The sequence below is a fragment of the Herpailurus yagouaroundi genome, unplaced genomic scaffold (genome assembly GCF_014898765.1).
Source record: "Herpailurus yagouaroundi ecotype Mexico unplaced genomic scaffold, PumYag 210, whole genome shotgun sequence".
Lineage (NCBI taxonomy): Eukaryota > Metazoa > Chordata > Mammalia > Carnivora > Felidae > Herpailurus > Herpailurus yagouaroundi.
In genome coordinates this window covers 14,168,127-14,182,721 of record NW_024412441.1, presented here as the reverse complement: position 1 = coordinate 14,182,721, position 14,595 = coordinate 14,168,127, and the positions used below count along the sequence as shown (strand labels likewise).

The 14,595-nt window shown below is 46.0% G+C and overlaps 1 protein-coding gene across 2 annotated transcripts in view; it reads left to right on the top strand.

The window, feature by feature from the left end:
• The window catches only part of PRKCE (protein kinase C epsilon), a 501,657-nt gene that overhangs the window by 400,900 nt on the left and 86,162 nt on the right, over window positions 1-14,595 (top strand). For both annotated transcript variants that reach the window (XM_040453847.1, XM_040453848.1), the window contains exon 11: window positions 12,175-12,329. In XM_040453847.1, coding sequence (XP_040309781.1) covers window positions 12,175-12,329 — 155 coding nt within the window. The remainder of the gene's footprint in view (window positions 1-12,174; window positions 12,330-14,595) is intronic.

Below are 14,595 nucleotides of genomic sequence, written 5' to 3'. Positions count from 1 at the left end.
GGCCAAGCCATGCATTCCTTTATAAAGATAAATTTTCAATTTATTCCCATTCGAGATATTACAGCATTGTGTTTGGACACATGCCACATGGGTGAAGTGCACTGTATACTGAGGCCTTGTCCACCTTACGGAAAGAGATATTAAACAGTGGTTTAGAGGGGCGCCTGGGTGGCGCAGTCGGTTCAGCGTCCGACTTCAGCCAGGTCACGATCCTTCGGTCCGTGAGTTCGAGCCCCGCGTCAGGCTCTGGGCTGATGGCTCGGAGCCTGGAGCCTGTTTCCGATTCTGTGTCTCCCTCTCTCTCTGCCCCTCCCCCGTTCATGCTCTGTCTCTCTCTGTCCCAAAAATAAATAAAAAACGTTGAAAAAAAATTTTAAACAGTGGTTTAGAGCACTGAAGGACAGCCTGAGGCAGCCTCTGAGAGGCGACTTAGACCGTGCCTGGGAGGCGGGACGGAGGGGGCTACCTGGCAGCTTAAGGCAGTGCATGTTGTGCCCTCTTGCAGTCTTGTGCATCTCTTCTGTCTGTTCAGCACATGTTCAGGTTTAGGCCCAGTCCACACGGTGCATAATGAAACACCAACGATAATCTCAAGAGGTGGCATGGCATGTCTTGGAGTTCTCCGAGAACAGAGATGGAGAATGAGCAGTTTATACCCTGGAGGCATGCTGCCTTGTGTTTAGTAGGTGCTCAGAAAGTATCTGCCAAAGATTGATTGACATTTATGAAATGAACGTACCAAACTTAGACTTAGCCGGGCAGGGCCTGAAGCTCTCGGATGCAGGACCGCCCATCCTTAGGAAGCCAGTTTATTTCAGAATAGTTACTTAGTTTTCCTCTGATGTGGCAAACCAAGAATTTGACGCAGAGCAGAGGAACAGTAAAATTCATGTGAATCTGGAAATGCACCTCTTTTCCAGGCATTTATTTGGAGTTTCCTGGCATTGGATTGTTCGTAGGTCAGTATTGCAAGAGAGTGCACATTTTTTACATAATACTGTGGTTGAAAGCAGGGTTTCCTTACCAGCTCACTGATTATTTCACTAAGTAAGGAATTCGTCAGAAGGCAATTGAAAAGTCTTTTGTTTTCATTGTTCATAAGAGACTGCGATGGTTTGCCTGCACTTTACATCATTGGTGGATAGATCTCCCCTGTGGAATTCTCGAAAGAAGGGTCATGAACATGTGTAAACCTCAGCTAGTCTGTATCCAGGATGAAGAGAAGTCATCTATTTGGGTGAGCCTCACCAGTGGTGAACCATCTAATTTATAAGCATGCCTTCTGTGCTAGGTCCAGTAAAGGATTCAGAAAGAGACCTCAGGAGCCACTGAAGGAACCAAGACCACAAAAAAGTGTTGACTTGGATTGTCTGGTGGTACTCACCTACCTCATAATTCAGACAGTCTTAGCTGGGCAGAACCAAAATTATATTAAATTACGTGGACTGATAAGTCTCATTAATCAGTCATTATTATTGACTGGCTGTTACATACAAGGTGTAAGTCCTGCTCTCATGGCCTGAGAAAGTCTCGTTGAAGAAGTAGGGTAGAAAAATAGCACTGAGGCAAATAACCCTGTATGCATTCACAATAAATATATGCCAATGGTATAAGTTTATAGTGCCCAGGATATGATTACTCATTCTCTTGGGAGGCTTGAGGACTGCCATGAGTTCACTGGAGAAAGGGTTCTGTAAAAGCTGTCTTCACTGGAAGGGACGTCGCCGAGGAGGAGAATAGGAAGTGTTTGACATGTGGAGAGAGGAGGCTCTGGGAGCAGAGTTGCCTAGACGGTTCAGAAGTGACAAAGACCAAGGACTGCTTGCAAGATGAAGTGAAATCAAGTCAAGTAGGAGGCAGTGAGATAGACTGAAATTTGGATCACCACCAGATGCGGAGGTTCCAGTGTGAACTACTCAAAACACGATCCCCAGACTAGCAGTATTGCAGTGCGTGGGAGCTTGCTGGAGATCCAGAATCTTGGGTCCCAATCTGGACCTACAGACTCAGAATTTGGGGATTTGGGGTCCAGGAATCTGTGTTCTTAAAAAAGCGTCCGTTTGATTCTCCTGTACACTGAAGTTTGAAAAGCACCATTACAGATAGTTGGGGCTTTGTTCCAAATGACAGTGGAGACCCTTTGAAGGCTCTGGAGTAGAGAGGTGGCCTGTTTTTTAGTGAGCTAGCAAACCAGGGCCTTGGGGAGATGGTCTTCAACCTGTACGCTTCTTCAGTATTCTCACTTGTAATTCTCACTCACCTGCTGGTCACCACCTGCACGAGAAAACCTCTCCAAATTGCCAGTCATTTAACTGTGGGAGCTGAAGTCATATAAATGCTCTTTGAAGTGGTTTCTGAAGGCTGAGGGTAGGTCCTGTCTGGGTAGTGATGTGGTGTGCATCTATGGCAGGTTTCTGTAAGTAGGGGTTTTGTTTTAATGCGTGTGTTATGCAAAAACTTAGCTAAGTCACCAATGGTAGCAAACACCTTTATGGTGCTTTATAGTTTAAAACGTAGTACAAAGGACTGATTTGAAATGAGTCCATCACTGAGTGAGCCACGTGCAGCCACCAAATAAAAGGAGGCTTGTGAATGAAAAATTAGAACTAATGTTTTCCTTAGCAGTTTTGGTTTTTGTTTTTTTTTTTTTTTTTTCCAGACCCAAGCACCTATAGTAAAGGTAATCTGTTTTCTGTGCGGTCACTGCTATCGGATCTTGATTTGATAGTTGGGGAAGCCAACGTCCGTGTTTGTCCAGGCTCACACAACCAATAAGCAGCTGAGTTAGGATTCAAACGCAGGCAATCTGGGTCCACAGGCTGAGCTCGGACCACTACACCAAGCAGGTGAGAGTGTGGATGGAGAACGATATCAGAACGTTAAAAAACACCCACTGACAAGGTACCACAAATAGGATTTGACTATAGTCCAGTCATACCCTATTCCTGTTGAGGTGTGCAAGTTCCTGAGTCTTTTTTTTTCCCCTCATTCGTGGCATTAAATCAATCTATTTAGAGAATGGATTTCTACATTTAAAGAAACCAGCGTTCTAGCCAAATTAAATTTGTTGCCCCCGCCCCCGGTCTGCATCAGAGCTACAACTCAACCCGAAACTCTCTCTTGCTTTGTCCCTATCACCACCTTTCCCGGTCATTAAGAACAAAAGGTTTGTGAACAGATTAAACCTACGCTGTTTGTGTTCCGCTTTTTGAGTACCTATACCTGTTTAGTGCAGACTACCTGGTGTCGATCGGAGTCCGTGCCCATAGATTTTTGAAAGCAACACATGCCGGAATTTAGCACTTTCTTACAATAGCACAACCGTAGCTAAACAATTCCTTTGAGAGGGCCCTGTGCTATTATACCAAATATTTAGAAGTTTATCTCACCACACTGCCTGGCATTCTGAGTAAACCTGGGCAGTAGTATGGAGATCAAAGAATTTAATAATCAAAAAACCACCTTTCACGCTCTATCTGCCATCAAATGAGAGTATTAGTGAAGTGGTATGGAAATCCTCTTTAGCACGCCTGCAGCCACCAACCATGCCACTTAAGATTTAAAACAATGTGATTGAGCGTTCAGAATCCACAGGATTGAGTTGTATGGGTACGTTAGTGTATTATTTCCAAGTTGCCAGTTTCCCCCAGATTAGCACATTTTCATTTCGGCTTTATTAAAGGAGTCAGAACATGAAAGGGGATTTAGCACAGTGGAGATGTCAACCACGCTTCCTTGCCATCATGGAGTGGCTTATTTGGTTCAAGGCAGCCATGCATGTGAGTCCAACAACGTGACTATGGGACTAAAAGTCAAGCCAAGTGGGATTGATAGAAAGGAAAAGACAGAAATACAATGATGCAGTGAAACCACAGCTCTCTAGCCCCGGGTGGGAACTTCAGGCCCTTGATTTGATTTCGTATGGCCCTACAGTTGCAAAACACACGACACAACGCAGTATCAGCTACACAGTAAGTGCTTTCGTACAGCATTACTGGAATGGCTTGGATGAGCCCAGCATGGTGTTAAGCACAGCAGAGACGCAGCCAGGTGCAGGGGACGGGGCTCTGATCACTCCAGGAGACGCCTCCTGTTGTGGAAAGCCGTGGTTTTCATGAGAACACACTCTGTCCGTCAGAGTGCTAGAATGGAAGAAGCTGGAAACCTTTGGTTCAGGAATTTACATTCTAGGATCTTGTTACAGATGATCAGCTCTGTCTGCTACCCAGAGCCGGGAGAAGTGGGGGCAGCTTTTCTTTTCTTCATGTTTGGTGCGGATCAACCTGAATGTCCCCATCTAAGCAGGTTCTGTATTCTTCCCACAACTGAAGGGAAATATTGATGTACCTTCTCCATTCAGAGTCACCTACCTGGTATTTGCTTATCTTTAAAGCTGGCACAAGAACTTTGCATAATCTTTGGAAAGAAAAGAAAGGTAAGAAAGGAGCTAGGTATAAAGGGAACAATTCAGTTAACTGGTCAGTTGTTTTGTATACACAAGATTGAAAAAAACTTTCCTTGATTGCTTTTCACTGAATAGACTTGGTCACTTTACCATGAATGTGGGTACGTTCTAATCCTCTGAGTGGTGAGCTGGATTTTTCTCTAAATAGAATCAGGTAAGCACAGAAACAAAAACAAAGATAGAGAAACGAAAAAAAAAAAAAAAAAAAAAACAATAGCAACAGCAATAACCTGCTTCAAGGACTGACCTAACCCAGGACCACAGGCTTTATTTGCAGTGGTAGTAGGTGCATGAGCTCCCTGGAAATCAGACCTCAATATGACCTCTATAAGTGCTGCTTTTTGTGTTGGGCCCAGGAAACGATAAGGTGACGGCTTAGTTTCTGGAATCAGAGCAGCAGCTAAATGAGCTGTTTCAGTCCTGTGTGGGGTCCATCTCTAGCATCAAAACTGAGCATCTCAGGTAGTTCTTTACTCAGCTGCACATGCACCAAGCCTAGACAAGATGGGGTTACACAAGACAGGGATGTCCTGAGCCCCACCTATTGGTGCTTATGACCTAACAAAGACACAGGAAGGCTTATGCGTGAGAAACAAGCAGAGTTGGATACAGTCACACACTGGATTGGGAGGAACAGCCTGAGCTCATGGGAAGAACATTGGTAAAGAACAAGACTATGATGTGGACCTCGGCTGGGTTGGGAAAATGGAGTTAGAACAAGAATACTTTTATTCCTATGCTTAAAAACACTTAGAAGGAACATTCCAGAGGTCCTTAACATTGGCTTCAAACAGCCAACAACTGGTGACAATGGGCTCTAATGAACGGGCAGTGTCTTCTTCCTCTCTAAATGATCTCTTGGTATCATCAAAGACAGATATTTGGCCTATGCCACCATCTTGCCCAGAATGGGAAGGACCAGATTCTGGGTGGGCAGTAGGCATAGCACAGATCCTAAAACCTCTGCTGGGTGACTGGGCCACTAAGTTGAGCAAACGAGTGAGGGGCAAGGTTCCTGATACCTTGTTGCTTTCCTGGAGTCCAGGTCAACAGCCAAGGAGAGAGGACAGTCATCAGATGCTACACCTCAGGAGTGGCACTTGATGAACAAAACAGCCAATGGGGGAAACCAGGAAGAAGGACCTTGGGTTTTGTGAGGTGCCACTGAGGTACAAGACACTGACGCTCTGATGATGTGGTGAAGTGGAAGAGACTCAGCAAAGCCACACTGCTATCCTTTTCACTGTTCCCCATTGAAACCCTCTTGATTCTATCATTTTCAAAATGGGAACTGGGGCACCTGGTTGGCTCAGTCAGTTAAGCGTCCAACTCTTGATTTCGACTCAGGTTATGATCTCCTGGTTCGTGAGTTCGAGCCCTGCGTCGCACTCTGCGCTGGCAGCATGGAACCTGCTTGGGATTCTGTCTCCTCTCTCTCTCTATCCCGCCCCTGCTTGTGCTGTCTCTCCCTCTGTCTCTCCCTCCCTCCTTCTCTCTCTCTCTCTCTCTCAAAATAACATTAAAATGGGGAGGGGAATTAACGACATGCCATTATTCCCACTTAACTTCAGACACTGCCCTTGTTCATGGCAGGAAGACACTCCAGCAGTCAACATTGTGGACATGTAGCCTATTTGGGGGCTGTTCCATACGTACTGTCGTGTCATGTCATAGAAGCTTCTTTCTCATAAGATGTTGATGACCGCTGTAAAAGGAAAGTGTTCTCTGACGTATTGAACGCACACCCTTCCTCTTGCCCCTGGCTTTCACACAGTTGAAAGTGCGTGGTGCAGCTTGGCAGTAACTTGAAGTTGTTCTCTGAGCAAAGTGAAGCTCTAGTCAGAGGCAGGAAATGTTTATTTGAACTTTATCGGGTGAGTCAGTTTGCTACAGCTTTACGTCACTTTAAACTTGGGGCATCCTGTGTATGTCAAATAATCATAGTTTTAAGCAATTGGAGACAAACATCAGATGTACCTGAATGAAGCTTAGACCTTCTCAACCGGCAAACTGTCAAGTGGAATTTTTACCATTTGGCCAATTCTGATTAAGGCTTTCCCACATGAAAATAAGCGTCTCCCCTTTTACCCAAAGTAGGGTGGACTCTACCCTCGATGGCTTCTAGAAGATCGTTACAAGACACAGCCGTGTGAAAACCCACTCTCTATTTCCCATGCTACCATTGCTGTTGGCAGAATCGGTTATTGTGATAGGCATTCCGTTGAGATAAATCTGAATTTGAGGAAATATCACAACAAGGTCATTACACTCAAGTAAGGCCTTTGAATGATGGGAGACGAAAGGAAGAGAAGGCCTGTGAGAAGAAGGACTGAGAATGTGTGAAAATGATTTTCTGTAGACAACATTATTTAAGTGATAATTATTTTTGTTATTGCATCGGGATGCTGACATCACTAATTCTAATTCTTATTCACACGAGACTCTTCTCTATTAATTGAGAGTTGAGTCTCCAGTGAGAAAAAGGATGTTTCCTGTGATAATGGCTTGCTTTCTTTGTGGGGAAATACAATTGTTGGGACACCTGGGTGGCTCAGTCAGTTAAGCGTCTGACTTCAGCTCAGGTCATGATCTCATGGTTCATGAGTTTGAGCCCCGCATCAGGCTCTGTGCTGACAGCTCAGAGCCTGGAACCTGCTTCGGATTCTGTGTCTCCCTCTCTCTGCCCCTCCCCCACTCTCACTGTCTCTCTTTCTCAAAAACATTAAAAAAATAAAAAACAAATTAAAAATTGTTTTGGTTAAGTTTCCCAGAGTGATTGGATTTTTCCTTTGGTTCTACCAAGGAGGTGTAATAGAGAGGAGGAAGGATGGCTTGTTGTACTTGTTCAAAGATAATGAAGTATTTAGGACAGTGGCAATAGGGAACAGTGGGAATAACTTCAGGCTGCCTTCTACCACTCCATCTTGAAGTCTGCTTCCAGAATAGCTTTGCATAAAATCAGCTTTCTTTATGCCATTTCACAACTCAGAAATATTTCTAGGGTTCTTTGGTTCCTCCCTGTGTCTTCAGAACCACTTCCTCCCTGTACCACCCCCACCACCCAGTCTGTCTTCCCACATCCAGAGTTTATGCCATTTCCTAGACAGCAAGTTTTTTCCACCTGCTTGCTCCCAGCCTCCCCATCCCCACATGCAGTGTCCCTTTCTGTTTCCCTCTGTCCTCAAGGGCTGTTCCTTTCACTTGCCAGGACTTCTCCTCCACCCGCCCCCCCCCTCCTGACTCTAATTCAGATTTGTGTCATCCAAATTCCTATAGAAATGGCCACTTCGACCAGGACCAGTGATATTATGGAAAATAAAATATAAAAAGGGTTTTCCCATGACTGTTTCCTATAATGATCATAAGTGCTAAGGCCTGGATGGCAGATGATTACTCTCTATGGTGGCTAGAAAGTAATGACCCAGACACATAGCTTTCACGATCTGATTCGTACATAACAATAGAACATTTTGTGTTGCTTTTTGTGGCTTCCCGTGTTCAGTTTCTAGTTCTTTGAAACCAAAGCCTTGGCTTATGTTATCTTTCATATCCCCCCAAGTACCCACTCCAGGGCTGGACACCCAAGAAAGACCTGTTGAGCTGATAGATTAAATGGTGTAGATGTGGAGGGGTCAAGGAGATGTCACAGAGTGTGAAGTGAGGATCCATGATTCCCTTAGATGGTGCATTGGAGAAATCGTTCATCCTGTCACTGGCACATCAAAGGAGGACTGTTCCAAGTCCAGTCTTTTGTTGGGCACTCATGTGAAATTGATTCAAAAGCGATAGAATCTTTGCACATATAAACAGCTAACAAATGATGGAGAATGTGCGTCCAAACAAATCCAATTGGCAGGACATGTGGTGCTGTTGAGAGGAAGCCTCTGGCTATCCATCACACCTTGAAAGATGAACAGGGCAGGCCCAGCTTTCCCTTCAAAGGCAGGAAAGGTTAGCGCTCTGGGAAAACAGAGCCCAATGGGAATTTCAAACACACGGTGTGGCCCTTCCGGCTTGTAGGTCATTATTAACTATTCTTACCCTAAATGGCCATGACATATAATCTCTTTCCTAATTTTATTATTTTACTTACTATCACAAGACCGTAACTTTTTAGACATTCAGGTGAGATTAAGGGAGGAGGAGGTGGAATAAGGCTTTTAAAACCTTTGGTTACCTCAGAAAACATATTTGCTTACTTTACCAGGAAGTTGGATTTTTGTTTTGTTTTGTTTTCTACTGATGCCAAGAGGGGATTAACGAGTAGCTGCTGGGTTTGCCAGCTTTCTTTTGATTTCAGTTTATGTAATTAAGCAGTTCCCAGAATGACTTGAGGTTCTCACTATGCATCAAAACATGCTTCTCAGATGTGTTAGGTGTGGAGGTCAGAAAGGATCCAAACTCACTGAACAGAGGGAGGGGGAGTGAAAAACTGATCTTGCTTTAGCAGCAGTCCATCCTATCTAAAAAGGGTTGATTCTGCTTTGGGGCCATGTACACTGAGGTATATTGAGTAGAAAGGTTAAAACAGAAGTTCAGAAGGAGCTAATGTTGGAATAACTCAAAGTGAGGTTAACAATAGAAATAACACGGGAAACCAGCTCTGATTTACTGTTGAATTTCCAGCAACTAGAGCCTCACGCATGGTGGATGTTCAAGAACTTGTGCATTCGACAAAGACACACTAGTAACCCACTAGGTGCCGGGCTCCATTCTAGCTGCTGGAGATACAGTAAGGGATTTAACCTCCCTCAGGATGCTCACATGAGTAGGCACAAGACAACCTGCCCGAGACATGGGGAGGAAACCAGCCTAAAAGCCAAGGGAGCCAGGCGTTTGCAGGAAGAAGATGTGATCACGAGAAAATGCTGCTAAAAGGACAGGAAAATGAAGACTTGGTAATGGTGGCAGCTATACAGCCATCAGTGACAATAGGAATAGGCCACCTTCACAGAGTACCAGTCGTGAACCATGCATCTTAACATATAATTTCATCCCCCGTAAGACACCTGTAAGGCAGGTCCTATGTCATCTGCTTTTTACAGATGAGAAAACTGAGGACAGGAATGAAGTCATTTGCCCGGGCTCAGATAGCCAGTAAGTGACAGATTCAGGAGGGAGCTCTTCTCCGTCACTCCATGGACCCTGTTCTTAAATGCTGTGTGTCTGGGGTTGGTGGAATAAAAAGCAGTCAGGGAGTGGAGAGGGGCATGGGAAAGCGAAGTTTTCTCCTCTTGAAAGATTTGGATTCTTTCAAAGTCAGCTGAGGAAATGCAGCGTTGTTGCTAAAGCCCAAGTCCGGGCTGGTGACCATAGGAAGGCACTGTAGCAGTTGTTTCTGATGGCGTGTTTCAGCTAGAGCAGGGCAGCGTCGGATACGTGACACAGCTGCACTGCTGGGTGGAAAGGCTTGCCCCCAGTGCTTCAGGGCCGCGGTTCTCAGAGTGGGGTCCCCAGACCAACAGCGTTGACATCACCTGGGAACTTGTTAGAGATGCAGATTCTCAGATTCACCACCCCAGGTCTTCCAAATCAAAACCTCGGGGAACGAGGGGTGGAATCCATGTTCTAACAAGTCTTTGTGTGATTCCGATACACAAACCCGTGTTCTTGGGGTATCCTTGAAACCAGAAGAGGGAAAATCCGAATAGCTTATAATCCATGTATCTCACAGATGCAAAACACCTTGGCAGAAACTGATACTGAACCCTGGCTGCACGTTGAGGTCACATGGGAAGCTTTGAACACTACCAATGCCCGAGTCCCACCCTCAGAAATCCTGGTGTCATTGGGCTGGGGTCAGCCTGGGCATTTGGTTCTTGTAATGAAGGCTTGAATGGGGAGTGGATGATTGAGTGAATGGTTGGCAAGGCAGCCTGTGTATTTTTGAGTCAGAATCATACTTGGGGGAGAAAACAAGGCAGGTCTTGAAGGGGAAAGAAGACAAATGGAAGAGAAGCCAGACCTTAGGCCCTTTGTGAATACCAATACAGCTTGAATAAATCTGGACACTGTTGTGGGAGGAGAAGGCAGTCTGAATTCATAACAATTCTTAACGGGGGACTTATTTTCAGAGCACTTCCAATTGTAAAGTAAATATGCTATCAAGACTGCTTCATGAATAAAGAAGTATTGTGATTTTTAGTCAGTCTTAATGGAAGTGTTTCTACTAATTTTGGTTGAAAACAGTATGCTCACCTCCTCCTGGCAGCTTCACTCAGACTCTGTCTATATGTTAAGAATGTGCCCTGTTCCTCTGGCCTCTCCAACATCAATGTTTTCCCTTTGCTCCATGAACATTCCTCCCCCACTGAGCTGCTCAGCTCCTGTCCTGGGCATTCTCACTCTGTCCCCAAATCCTGGGATTTGTTCATGCCCTCCACCCCCGCATCCTCATTTTCTCAGGCCCTAGCTCTGTCCAGAATCCTCCGTGGTCCCTGGCTTAGAGAACCCGCCCTTCTCTTGCTCTTTCATCTTTAAGACACTCTGCTCCTATTTTGCTTTTCATTCTGCCCATTTCTCATCTCTACCCCTGGATCATAAGTTCTGCAGGGACAGTGCTGGCTCGTCATTCTTTGTCTCCTACCCAGCCCAGCACCCCACACCCCCACAGCCTTAGGAAATAGTAGTCAAGAAATTCACCGCAAAATGAATATCCATCTATCTGCCTCGCACATGCTCATGTAACGTGCTCACGTAGGGCAGGTAAAGAAGGCCCCTCCTCCCATGAGGTAGGAGTGTGGTCGGGCCACTCAGAAGGCTGCCTTGAGGGAGGAATCCACGGGAAAATGTGCCAAGATGGGAATCCCAGAAGGAACCTCCTCCAGAGTGAAAAGTGGCCCTCGCAGAAGGGGCACTTGCAGCCTCATTACTTTGTAGTAGTTTCCTAGGACTGCCTTTAACATATCACCACCAGTTTGGGAACTTAAAACAATAGAAATCCAGTCTCTGTCAGCTCTAGAGGCCAGAAGTCTGGAACCAGTGTCACTGGGCCAAAATCAAGGTGTGGGCTGGGTCCTGCTCTCTCCCAAGGCCCCAGGGGAGAGTCCATCTTTGCCTCTTCCAGCTTCTGGTGGCCGCCATGTTCTTTGGCTTGGGACTACATCACAGTCGCTACCTCTGAGGCCACATTGCCTTCTCCCTGCTTCAAAAAACTCCCCCCTGCCTTTCTCTTATAAGGACAACTGTGACTGCATTTAGGGCCCACCCTGGTGATCCAGAATAACTCCCCATCTCAAGATCCTTAGCACATCTGCAAAGTCCTTTTTTGCTAAGGTCACATTTGCACATTAAGGGATTAGGACATGGATTTCTTCTGGGGAGCCATTATCCAACCTACCCCATGTGTAAAGGTAACTGGAGCTTCCAAAGGGGCAGAGATTTGCCCAAGGACACACTCCAAGGTCGTCACAGAAATCAGACAAAGACCCAAGTCTCCTTTCTGTCAGCTTTGGGCTTTCTCCACTAGACTAAGCTGATGTTCATAAAAATAAAACAGAGGAAGAGATTTAAAATAACACCTCATACCCTAATCCGTGTGCTGTCTGCAGTATTTGTCTTCTGTCTGGATTGGGTGCTACCAGGACTCATTCACCTCCGCACCCTCTTCCCCCTCGAGTTCTGTTGTGTCGGGCTCACGATACCCTCTCTGGCCTGCGTGGGCAGCTGCGGTAGAAATACCTAAATGGCATTTTCTGTTCTCCTTTCAGGACCGCCTCTTTTTTGTCATGGAGTATGTCAATGGTGGAGACCTCATGTTCCAGATTCAGCGCTCTCGAAAATTCGATGAGCCTCGTTCCCGGTTCTATGCTGCAGAGGTTACGTCAGCCCTCATGTTCCTCCACCAACATGGAGTCATCTACAGGTAGCTCTTCCCTCCTCCTCCGCCTCCCTTCCCTGACAGCGAGAAAATAAAGAATTCTGCAGGCACTTGAACTGACTTTGGCTCCTGCCCAACTGGTCTCTTAGCAACCCGCTTTAGATTAGTTGTTTGTTCCAATTTGCTCACAGAGGACTTTTTTGGGGGCTGTTTATCACTGTGAATGTTAATATTTGAATAGCCCCGGGAGATCTGGCCCACCATTTGTGCCAGTTTTGATTGAAAGCCCAAACACAACATTTTAAAGGCTTGGCGCCGAGCGACCTTGGGGTGACCTTCATTTCTCTCTCTCCCCACCCTCTTCCTTCAACATCAGGGCATTCTCCTTACTTTTTCCTTCTGTGCCATGAACTTCCTCCCTTCCCAACCTCTTGCCACTTCCTGAGTTTGTTTGGCTTAGTTGTCTCCAGCAGATAGAATCAGAGAAGGAGGAGTTGCTTGAGGGTCTCTGGGTTTATGATTCAAGGAGGAGGAGGGGAAGGGAGCTAGACAATATCCAACAGGAAGTGACTGCAGATCATCCAGTCCCTTACTGCCGCCCTGTCCCCTTTCCAAGAACACACACACACACACACACACACACACACACACACACACTGATTTTTCCAGTAAGGGAGCGGGGCTATTTACGCAGGCTCTTCTGTGAGGTCAGGAATTCTGGGGGGAGTAAATATTTATAATTAGCAATAAGGACACTAAAGTTCCTTACGGTTTTCTCAATGACTGTCCATTGCTTTTGCTCCCCCCCCCCCTTTTTTTAATTGGGTTGAATAATAGCTGGCTGGGTTCAACCTGGAACTTAGTCACCAAAACTTTTCTGACTCTCTCCTGGGAATAGTGCTCTGAGTAAATGCTCTTGAAGGGGTTCTGACCAACCGCCCCCCAGACTTCCTTTCTACTGATGAGTCTTAGTTTCCTAAAGTATGCATCTCTCTGCTCAAAAATAGTCAGGACCTCCCCATGGCCTACATAATAAAGCCCATGCTCTTTAGCCCCTAGTCATGGCCCTCCGCATCTTGCGTCCATGTATTTGTTTCCTATTGCTCTGTAACAAAATACCACAGACTTCGGGGCTTAAAACAGCACTCATTTATTATCTCCCAGTTTCCATGGGTCAGGAGTTCAGACATCATGTGCCCCAGCTCTCTGCTCGGGGTCTCTCTGCTGCAATTGGGGTGTCAGGCCAGGCTGCCTGCTTGTCTGAAGTGTGGGGTCCTCTTCTTAGCTCATGTGCTTGTAGGCAGAATTCATTTCTTCGAAGCACATGGCTGGCTTCTTCAAGACCAGCAGGAAAGAAAACCTTTCTTGCTTTGAGTCTCTACCTTCAGGGAAGGCTTGGGTCCTCTTTTCAAAGGATCACATGATTAGATCAGGACTGTCCAGGATCATCTCCCTTTGGTTTCACTCAAGTGATTAGGGACCTTTATTATCTCTGCAAAAGTCCTTTTTCCTATAATGTCACATAATCACAATAGTGATAGCGTATCATCTTTTCCACCTTCTTTTGGTTAGAGTTAAGTCACAGCTGCCACCATACTTGGGGGAGGGGTTACGGGAATATACCAGCGTGTGAGTCAGTGGGGCTCAGCTTAGGCTGTATCTGCTCTATAGCCCAGGACACCTTTCTCTCCTTACTCCCCATAGCACCTTGTTTTGACCTCGCCAAGGTTCGTAGCTTTTCTCAAACTCACCTGCCAATTCCCAATTTCCTGTGCTTATTCCCTCCCCTGTCCAGCCCAGAGGCCTCACACAACACTGCCTGCCTGCACAAAGCCTGGTCTCACCAGCCAGAGCAGGTCTTTCCAGGCTGGGCACTTCCATTTGCAATTTGGGAATGAATGGGATTTGAGACGTGTGTCGCTGCGCCTACCGCTGTCCACCTTGTGTTAGCAGTAGGCATCGCTGTGGATCCTTCACCAAGTTGCAAACAACCTTAAAGGACCATTTCTTCTTCTTCTTCTTCTTCTTCTTCTTCTTCTGCTGCTGCTGCTGCTGCTGCTGCTGCTGCTGCTGCTGCTGCTGCTTCTTCAAGCCCTCAATCATCTTATTTTACATACTCTTCTTGTCTTACACATAGTAAATATTCAACAAATGACCATTGACTTCAATTAGTTTAAGACCCTAATCTCTGCCCCCAGAGCAGCTCACAAGCCAGTTCCAGATACAGGAGTTACGTATGCAAAGGGCTCACCCATCCTGCAAGGCAGTGCACTGTTAGGTGCCAGTGGCAGGAGGAAGAATTTCTGTCCTT